The sequence below is a fragment of the Echinops telfairi genome, unplaced genomic scaffold, assembly GCF_000313985.2.
Source record: "Echinops telfairi isolate 266 unplaced genomic scaffold, ASM31398v2 ScPeMD7_5805;HRSCAF=6673, whole genome shotgun sequence".
Classification (NCBI taxonomy): Eukaryota; Metazoa; Chordata; class Mammalia; order Afrosoricida; family Tenrecidae; genus Echinops; species Echinops telfairi.
In genome coordinates, this window is record NW_022109704.1 from 2,295,991 (window position 1) to 2,305,977 (window position 9,987).

Genomic DNA, 9,987 nt, shown 5'->3' on the forward strand with positions numbered 1-9,987 from the left:
GAGGCAGCAGTTCTGGCAACTGATTGCCTTCAGGGGAGGGAATGCCTGCGCATCTGACCTCCCCCCACAATCACTCAAAACATTTGCTCTCCACCTAAGCCTCCCCCCCTCCAGCAGCTGTAACTCTGTATAGGAGTAGAAAACCCCATCTTTCGCCTTTGGAGTGGCTGTTGGTTTTGAACTGCTGACCTTGCAGTTAGCAGCCTAATGCAAACCACTATGCCACCGAGGCTCCTCATGAAAAAATAGCACCCCCCAAAATAATAATAATAATAATTTTAAAATGAAAAACAATAGTACAGAAGTATCTCGATTGAGCTTTGGCTTTTAAAAAGAATTTCAGGCAAGTGGATTTATATTACTATTCTGGATCCTAAAATAACTCTGCTGTCTATACCCAAGAGTGTGATATAATCCAGATATACTTCAACCACTTATTGCTGGGATGCAAGTTTGTTTTGATTTCAGAAATTTGGATAGCTAGCCATAACTTTTAAGAGAATCTTAATATTGGCTCACTGTAATAGCACAGGCTTATTGGGTAAGTAAAATAAGCTACTGTCCTGATGGCAGTCTCTGGATGACAGGACAAATGCTTGTGTGTACTATCTTCTGAGTAGCTGTCCACAAGTCATGATGGTTTCTCAGCTAGCATCTAGAAAACAGGGCACTTAGTTGGCATAGTTATACACTGGGCTGCTAACTGCAAGGTCAACAGTTTGAACTCAATAGCTGTTCCTTTTTGGGAGAAAAACAGGGCTTTCTACTCCTGTAAGGAGTTTGGAATAGATCGAAATGATCAATATATAAACCCCATGCCACCCACCCAAGGTGACGAACAACAGATGGTGTAAGATATGAAAATAATTTATCAAGGGCTCATGAGGGTGGGAGGTGGGGGAAGGAAGGAAAAATTGAGGAACTGATACCAAGGGCTCAAGTAGAAAGAAAATGTTTTGAGAAGAATGATGGCAACATATGTACAAATGGAGGTGTGGATTGTTAGAACAGCTGTAATGTAAGAGCCCCCACTAAAATGATTTTAAAAAAAAAGAGTTACAGTCTGAAACTCGCAGGGGCAGTTCTACCTTATCCGGTAGGGTCATTATGAGTCAGCATTGACTCGATGGCAGTGAGTTTGGTTTATACAGAAACTACTTCTGCCGATATGAGAACTTCAAAGTTTGCATATTCTCGAAATTGGTGAAGGTTTAAAATATTTTTTATTTTTAGGTTTGAGGAGAGTTCTATTTGGGGCATGCAGTTCAATGAACAAAATAACGGTATCCTGCTGATGAAATTACTCTAACCAAGGTCTCCAGTTTAAGTACAGCTAATATGGAACACGGGAGAAAGAGGAGGCTTTCTACTCCTCTAAAGGGGCAGTTCTGCCCTGTCCTGTGGGGTCACCTCAGTAGGCATCGACTTGCTGGCAGTGAGTGAGAATACGAGACAAATTCTGATCACGGTATGGAAGGGTGACCCTGGGGGCCCAGAGCACGGATAGCCCAGCAGCTGACTAGGGATTGACACATGCCAGTTGAATGCCCTATTTCAGGGAAGATAAATGGTTTGACTTGCTTGCTGTGTGACCTTGGGCAACCGACATCCCTCCTCTGTGTTTTAGTGTTTCCATCTATAGAAATGGGGCTCTTGACCTGCTGGAGTGTGGTTGTGGAGAGTGACGGAACTGTGTGTAACAAGCTCCGCACAGGCCCAGCACAGAGTGAGCACTGAGAAGTGCTGGTGCTTGTAAGTGGCCCTTCCTGTTTGTTTGTAACCTTCCATAACCGTCTGGGTCAAGTGTGAGAAGCCCCTTCCGTTCCCATTCAACAACAATTTGTACCCATGACCTTAGTTGCCATTGCCTCAGTGCCCACTTCCTCTCTGGGTTCTCACTCTCCCTGTCGGCCCATCTTCCTCGCCCCTTCTTGCCATCTGAACTTGGCGTTGAGTGTTCTGGGGAGCATGCTCCTCCTCAAGGGTGTTAGTGTCTATTGTTGAAAGGTGAACTCCAGGAGTGGGTGGCACTGAGTCTTACGACTGTTGTCACCATCTTTCCAGCAACAACCGAAACTAGGCCAGGGGCTGCTTACAGACCACATTCACACCTCCGCATTAAGGAGGCCAAAACGCTGCCAGACAAGACAGTCTAAAACCGGTGAAGGAGAAGCGCTCTGTGTTTGCAAAGAACACCCGAGATTGAGTCATCAGCAGCAGGAATTTTCTCTTGTTCACCTTTTTGTTAGAAAGGGCGTGGGAAAGAACGTTCTTCTCACCTGGAGGGCTTGATGCAGCTTGTCGGCAAAGTACAATGGTGTGTTCCTGATCACGGAGGCTGGCAGCAGAAAGGGGAAGAGGGGAGAAATGGCTGCGGGCCAGCCTTCTCCCTGGCCCCAGGAGAGAGCCCTGTCTACCATATGTCCCGAGCAAGCCCTTACCTAGACTGAGCAGTGTCACCTGGGCCTCGCCCTGGAAACGGTTCCGGACAGCATCCTCCACCTTTTGCCCCGTGCGCCGCTGGTACTGCTCAAAGACTTGTGATGTGCATGGGAGGCGGGGAGAGGCCGTGGAGGGGGCGGGGTTAGTTATCACGGAGCAGGATTGGCCGTTCCCTGTGGTCCTCAGCCCAACCTCATCCCTGGAGCACACCCGGGAGAAGGGGCTGTGTGTACCTCGAGCCAGGTGTTCCACGTTTCTCTGGGTGAGAAGTAGGACCCACGTCTCCTGTGCGCCAGCTTCTCCAGCCTGCTGTAATGCCTGACAGCAAAGAGTGTGTAAGGGCCCGGACCACTCTCCCAGGTCAGGGTGCCCTTCAACCTAGGTGGCCATCTGGGGAAAGCCTGGTTCTGCGTGTGGATTTTTCCAACACACCCTCCAATTCTCACGGTGCTTGGAGACAAGTCGGAAGCTCCGGCGTTGGGACTCAGAGCTCTGCCCCAGCCACCGTCAGTCCGGGTCCCTGATCTGCCTGCCCCCTGGCCATGTCTCTTGACCTCTCAGACCACGATGACCGAACCTCTCTGCCCCACTGCCTTTTCCCCCATCAAACCCTGATGTTTCTCCCAGGCTAAGTCCTTGCCTGAAGCAGAGGAACTGGAGATGGAAGGAGGTTGGCAGCCTTCATTCCTGAGGAGGAAGACCCTGAAGTGAACATCATTTAGACTTGGGGTTTGAGGTACAGGGGGTGAGGTAGGGTGGGAGGGCCCTATCCTAACCCAGTGGGCATAAAAGACAATGGTTTAGTTTCCTTTGTAAATGCCTAGTTCTGTCAACCAGTTCTTCCCCAAGCCATCTCCGAGGGACGTTGGGTTCATAGTCATCATTTGCTGAGACCATTGGTTGAGAACTGAAGAGATTGTGCTTCCAGAAGCCTTCATCTTGACAATGGAATGGAATTAACCAGTAGAGAAAGGTATTGGAAGCGCTACACCATTGGATTTCATTGGCTTATTTGTGGTGGATTGAAAACAACAACAGCCAAGAGTCAGGATTGCAAGAGGAGCTTCCCCCCTACAGCTCTAGACCGCAAATTGGAAAAGTCCTGGTACCCAAGGAGTTGAAATAGTCTCCTAAGGAAGGCCTGGGCAGGGCTGTCCTCCCCACCCCCCTGAACTGCCATGACAGGAGAGGCCAGTCTGCCAGCTGATGAGCTCACATCTTGTGAGCTCAGGAGTCAGGGGCTTCAAACCTCACGGCCATCAATCCCAACTCAGCGACAGAGTAGAACTGCCCCTTAAGGTTTCTGGGACTTGAAATCTTTACAGGAGCAGACAGCCACTTCTTTCTCCCACAGGGGAGCGCTCAAGCGGGGTTGAGCCACTGACCTGTTAGCAGCTCAACTCGTAGCCCATTGTGCTATCAGGGCTCCTGGAGTCTGAGGCTAGATGAGAGAAAAGGCTCCGAGTGTGTCATCAGCTGACACTTCCACCCCAATCCCTGACACGCCTTCCAGAAGGCAGGGACTGGTCTGCAGGACAAAGAGGTGCTCAAGTCCCTGGCTCTGCAAGAGGGCAGGGGAGGGGGGGTCTTATGCACTGCTGTGCAAACGCCAAGCCCTCTGCTCACCTGAACATCCTGCTCCTCCAGGTGGTAGTCAATGATCCCAGAGTAGCTCTCACGACCCCCCTGCGAGAAAAGACTGTTCTCAGAAGGTCTTTGAGGGATGGTTTTTTATCTCCAGGCCAAGACAGCAAACCCCCAGCCCTCTGGTGTCTATAGCACCACAGTAGTGGTAATGGTAGCGCCTTTCCCCACAGCCCATCCTCACCTTGGCCAAAGCCAGGAGCAGGTCCCGCAAGATGCCACTGGTCTCAGACTTGATGTCCTCCTCAGCCTCCACCTGGAAATCTGGGGTGGAGTCCAGCGCTCTCTGAATCCTCCTGACATTTCCCAAAGTCCCAACAACAACAACAACAACAGCAACAAAACAAACAAACGCACTGCCATCAAGTCAACGCTGACTCATAGCATCTTGATGGGAGAGGAAACCTCCCCTTCCTCCCGAGGAGTGGTGGTGGTGTGGAACTGCTTTGTGGTTAGCAGCCCAACACAAAAGACCCCCAGATGACTAAGCTGCTAGGCCCTGCCCCTTCTGTCAGCTCCTGCTTGCGGTAGCTTGGTGGCTGCTGGCTCCTGGGTGTAAGTTAGAATTCATCATGGCCATCCCGGAAAAAAAACATCTCTCTGCTGAGACTAACTCATGCACTGTGGGAGTCTGGGTGGGGGCCTCAGTGCTAAACACCCTGCCCAAGGCAGGAGGCCTCCGGGTGGAGGCCCGACAGGAAAGAGGGTGAGGAGAGCCATAGTTGAAGGCCAGGTGACTAGAGGCTGGGGGTCAGAGAGGTAGAATACGGAGAAGGAAGGAAAGAACAGGGGGAAAATGGGGGGGAATGGGGGGAAAGAAGAGCGAGCACCGTGGTGATGATGAGATATGGACGAGGAAAACTGGCTTCAGCAGGTGGGTGTGGTGGGTGGAAGCCAGGCAGAGATCTCAGCCGAGGCCCCGAGCGGTGACACCCATGCCTTGGACAGCAGGTTCCCTTCATCCCCCAGGCTGCATGAGGTTCCATTCAGCCTGGGACGTGGTGTGACGGCAGGGACACCAAGGAGCCAGAAAGGAGATGAGAGGACCCTTGGGACTGTCCCAGAGCCCAACATTGTCATTACTCTTGGAATCTGCCCCGGAGCCCCAGACTACAATGATGAATCATGTTCCCTCCGTTTCCTTCATCATCACATGGGATGTCTCCCCGGGAGGGAGCGAGGCTCTGGGTGGGGAGGAAGGAGAGCCCCCAGGGGAACAGAACTTGGGCAGATAGGTTCCCAGGTGGCTTGCCGCCTAAGGAGCGCGGGATGGGAGTGGACGATCCGCTGGCTTCCTCTCCAGTTCTCGCTGCCCTTTACCTCGGTTGTAGACTGCCAGGCACTCCTGCAGTCGGCTTGGAGCTCGGGTGGCAAGAATTTCCATGGCCACAGTGTCCTCAGGAGAACCTCTGCCCTGCGAGGAATTGAAGGCCCTGTATCATTAGGAGGAGCGCTGGTGGCAATGTGGGGTCGGCGTCGGCCTGCTGACGGCATGGTCACCCCACCCCCCGGGAGAAAGCTGAGGCTGTCTGCTCCCATAAAGATGTCCACTCTCGGTAAACCTAAGGAGCAGGTCACCTCTGTCCTAGAGAGTCGCTCTCGGTGGGACCCGACTGGATGGCAAGGGCGTAGGGGCAGCGAGCAGACGCTGACAACTCCTCAGGGGCATGGGCCCAGCCCCTTGAGCCAATAAGGAAGGGAGGAGAGGTGAAGGGCCGAGGGCAGAGGGCACCCGGAGGCAGTCAGTTCTCTCCTTCCCTCAGGGGTGCCCTCAGCCCTCCCAGAAAGTTTCCTCTCTTGGTACCTTCAGCGCTGCCCTCAGTTCCTGGGCATCGCTTTGGGCTGCTGGCTGCATCAGTGCCACCACGATCCGTTCAAGGTTGTGGGAGAGAGCTGCCCGCAGGGACGTCAGCAGGTCCTGCGAGAGAAAGCCTCCACGGCAGAGAGGCAGGCTTGACGAGAAGGGCCCAGGGTGTGCAGAGGTTTGAGAAGGTGTAGGCACGTCCCAAGATCACTGGCCAGTTTCCAGACAGCCCCAAAGCACCAGCCCATTCTGGCAGAGCGCAGAGGCTGCCTTCAGCTACGACCCAACTGCTGTAATCTGAGTCTTCCAGGGGGCTTCTTTCCCGCAGGGCACAGCTCCTGAGAAGCCAGACCCTCACCTGCTGGGTGCGCTCCTGGAAGGCCCTGGAGATGAGTTGCCTTTGTTCTCTGCTCCGATTGGTCAGCACATCCATGATGCTGGTGTGGTCCACGCCTGCATCAAAAGGGGAGCTGGTCTATCACCTAGGCAGGATCCATGGCTGGGGTCCTTCTCCTTGACTGACTCGGAGCTTCCAGAGGAGGGGAGAACAAACAAGAACTGGGAAAGGATGGATCAGTGGCTACCTGAACCCTCGTTTCTATTTGGTCTCAGAAAAAAAAAAAAAAAAAAAACAAAAATGATACAATGACACGCAAATCTGACCCTAACTTAACAACTCGACATACAATCCTTACAATCGCATCACGATGAACAGAGAAAAGATGGATGTTGCAAAGGATATCCTCTTGCTTGTAGCCGCAATCCATGTTCAGGGAGGCAGCAGTCAAGAGATGCAAGGATGCTTTGTGTGAGGTAAATCTGCTGCACAAGACTTCTTCAAAATGTTCACAAGCAAGGATGTTAGTTACTCTGAGGACTAAGCTGTGCCTGACCCAAGCCACAGTATTTTTATTCGCCTCATACGATTGTGAAAGTTGGACACAGAATAAGGAGGACCCCTAAAAGTTGATGCTTCGGATGATGGTGCTGGTGAAGAATCGTGGAAGTGGCGGGGGCTGCCGAAAGAACAGAAACAGCTGTCTTGGCAGAAGTCTGGCCAGGTGCGCCTTAGAAGCAAGGATGGTGAGACTTTGAATAGGTTCTCAGGAGAGACCAGTCCCTGGAAAAGGACGTCATGCTTGGTGAAGGTAGGGGGCAGAGAAAAAGAGGGAGGCCCTTGACCAGATGGATGGACACAGAAGCTGGGACAATGGGCTCAAACATAAGAATAAGCGGGAAGAAAGCACAGGACCTGGCTGTGTTTCTGTTGTACACAGACGAGTCCGGCCTGACTGCACGGCACCAAACAATCACAACAGCAACAACAACAGACTTGAGAATCCTAGCACAGCCATTACGGGTGGCATTTCCTTGGGCAAGGCTCTTATCCTCCCTGAGTCCCAGTTCCCGCCTCTGTACAATGTAAATAATGGGACTTACCTCACAGGGGTGTAATGAGACTAAGATGACACACCTATTTGACATACAGCAATTCATGTTGACATACAAATATGTGTATGTTGAGCCTTGTTAGTTCTTCCTATCAGACTCCTTCCCGGCCTACAGAGCTGTTTCTCGTAGGTCGATCCACAGGGACAACAGGGGTGCTCACCGTGTCCTGCAATGGCCCTCAGCAGTCTCTGCACATCCTTGTCCACACTGAAGCTCAAGAAAGTCCTAAGGGTGCCCAGAGTGCCCCACGCTGCAGTCTGTAAGAGCAGAGCGATTGACTGGAGGGGAAGGGGTACCACAGGTCTGCTCACACCCTCCCCTGTGCGTCCGTGCAGCCGTGGGACATGTGCTCCTGTGGCCTGTTCCCTCACGCCCTCTCAGCCCTCAAGTTGATATTTAAAAAAAAAAAAAAAGATTCCTCAAATCCCAGCAGTTCCTTACCTTGTGGGCAAGACCCAGGTAGCCAAGGATCTCCTGAGTCAAGGATGATACCGCCGTCCTGCCGGTCACAGACATGGTACAACTCGCTACCCGGAGGAAGGAAACAGAAGCCAACTGAGGTAAACTGGCCAACTTCCAGGGCCTCTATCACCCTCAGGCCCTGGGCCCCTAGGGCTAGTCCTTTCCCCTGTTTCAGAAAAAAAAAACAGAACAACCATGACCACCTGCTTGACTGAGTCTGGGAGTCAGAGTGGAGCTAAGGTAGAGAGCCAGAGGCCGGCCTCCACCTTACTCACCCCTCGCCCCTGGCTTCAGGAGACAAGGGTTGATCAGGATGTCGCTAGGACTTGCACCCCCCCCAAAAAAACCCTTCCAACTCCAGGACCCCCACCCTTGTTCAGAGACGGAAGCCCTCCTCCTCCCGTGGTCGTGTCCCTTGCTTCCATGGCCTGACAGGGTTCTCAGTTGCCTTGGGGCAGAGTGGGGTAGCCGAGCTGAAGGGGGAAGGTTAGCAGCCCCAGTCTACCAGCAAGGCCCAGATCTCTGCCCATACAACCACCTGCCTGCTGTCTGCCTTTTGCCCTTGGAGCTTCGGGCTGGAATCTTTAGTTCCGTCCATGCACTCTCTGCAAGTATGTGTTCTCGTGGACAGGTGAGTACTGGGAGGAGGACGCGGGCAGTGGTGTTGGAAAAAACCTCAGTCCTCCTACCCCCAGGGGAGAACCCAGGGCCAGCACTTACCCAGAGGTGCCGGGGCTGGGGAGCTACGCTCACGCCTGCCTGGTGGTGTAGCTGCACAGGCACCAGCTCCTGTGTGGCCTGCTGGAGAGGAAGGGGGGTTGTGCAGCCCAGGCTGAGCAGCCAGTCAGATGACCTCCCTTGCAGACCCGACCAGCAGTTGCCTCCAGCCCTGGCCCCTCCCAGGTGTGGGAGAGGACCAGGCTGTACCGGGTTCCACAGACCAACACCTCTCTGCCTACCTAGCGTCTCTCCTCCCAAGAACTGGGCCTCAGCCCAGTTGAGTGGATGCCTCTCGGCTTCTCGGCAGCTTAGCCCCAGACACAGGAGGCTTTGTGCATTGCTTCCCCTGTGGGGCCAAGTAGGTCCACAGAGAACCAGTCTCTAAGTCTGTAAGAGTCCAGCTTCTGACCTGGCTCTGCCTCTGGCTCCAGCTCCCTAGGGGGCAGGTCTGACAGGCTCCAGGCTGATCTCCAGACTGATAGAGGAAAACCTGTTAGGGCACATACCAGCAGGGCACCCCAGCCTGCACCCCAGAGGGGTCCCAGCCCTTCCTCCTGGTTAGAGTCAGCCAGCAGGAGGGGGAAGGCTAGGGAACTGCTCACATCTGGGGACCTGCTCACATCTGTAGAGAAGGGAGAACACAGCGACATGGGTGGGGGGTGACAGTAGATCAGCCAGAGAACAATGCAAACGGTGGGGAGGGATGCGCCCGGCTCCAAAAAGAAAAAAGGATGGGAGCGACTTCCTGGGCCCCGGCTTCCGAGATGCCTGCTGTGGTCTTTTGCCTGCCGAGGCTGTTCAAGCAGCTGGGGATGCAAGCGCAGCCTGTTACTGGTGCACAGAGCGGCAGGTGAACAGTCCCCGGAGCCTCAGGGATCTCTGAGGAATGGTGCAAACCTCTCAGCTGCCTCCTCTGGGTGGAAGAGCAGCCTTTTCCCCAGGCCCCCTGGAGGGAAGGACTCAGGTAGGAGTTGGGCACAGAAGCCAAAGAACTGTCTTTACTCCTTTGCTACTCCTTCCCCAGCCCAGGAAGGCCCTCACGGGTTGTCTTAAATCCCAGGAGGAGGGCTCTGCAGTGTTTCCACCAAGCCTGGGGAGAAGGCCAGCAAGGAGAAGTAACATGGAGTCAATCACTGCTTCTCACTGTTCTCCCCCTGTGAACGTGTGCAGGTTACCCTCCACACACACACACACACACACACACACACACACACACACACACACACACACACCCTCTTTTTAGCTTTTTACTATGACTCAGCTGGAGGCTGAGAGAGTAAATCATCCCCCCACCCCCACCCCCGACAATCCATACACATCGTGTTTCATGTCATGATTGCAGGACCCAGGGCTTCTGAAACTCTCTGCCCTATGACTCCTTTTTGTCCAAGACATTTGCAGCATGGGCAGGTGCCATTAGAACACCTCTGATTCATTCTGCATTCAATTTTTTTTAATCATTA

General features: G+C 53.3%; 1 protein-coding gene across 1 annotated transcript in view; it reads right to left on the minus strand.

Moving 5' to 3' along the window:
* The window catches only part of ANXA9 (annexin A9), an 11,240-nt gene extending 3,381 nt beyond the window's left edge, over window positions 1–7,859 (minus strand). The window contains exons 1-10 of the mRNA XM_004716604.2: window positions 7,784–7,859; window positions 7,503–7,599; window positions 6,249–6,343; window positions 5,891–6,004; window positions 5,407–5,500; window positions 4,271–4,350; window positions 4,069–4,128; window positions 2,676–2,760; window positions 2,442–2,537; window positions 2,280–2,338 (exon numbers count right to left, since the gene is read on the minus strand). Of these exons, the coding sequence (XP_004716661.1) occupies window positions 2,280–2,338; window positions 2,442–2,537; window positions 2,676–2,760; window positions 4,069–4,128; window positions 4,271–4,350; window positions 5,407–5,500; window positions 5,891–6,004; window positions 6,249–6,343; window positions 7,503–7,599; window positions 7,784–7,858 (855 nt within the window). The 5' untranslated portion in view covers window position 7,859. The remainder of the gene's footprint in view (window positions 1–2,279; window positions 2,339–2,441; window positions 2,538–2,675; window positions 2,761–4,068; window positions 4,129–4,270; window positions 4,351–5,406; window positions 5,501–5,890; window positions 6,005–6,248; window positions 6,344–7,502; window positions 7,600–7,783) is intronic.
* Window positions 7,860–9,987: the final 2,128 nt, after the last annotated feature.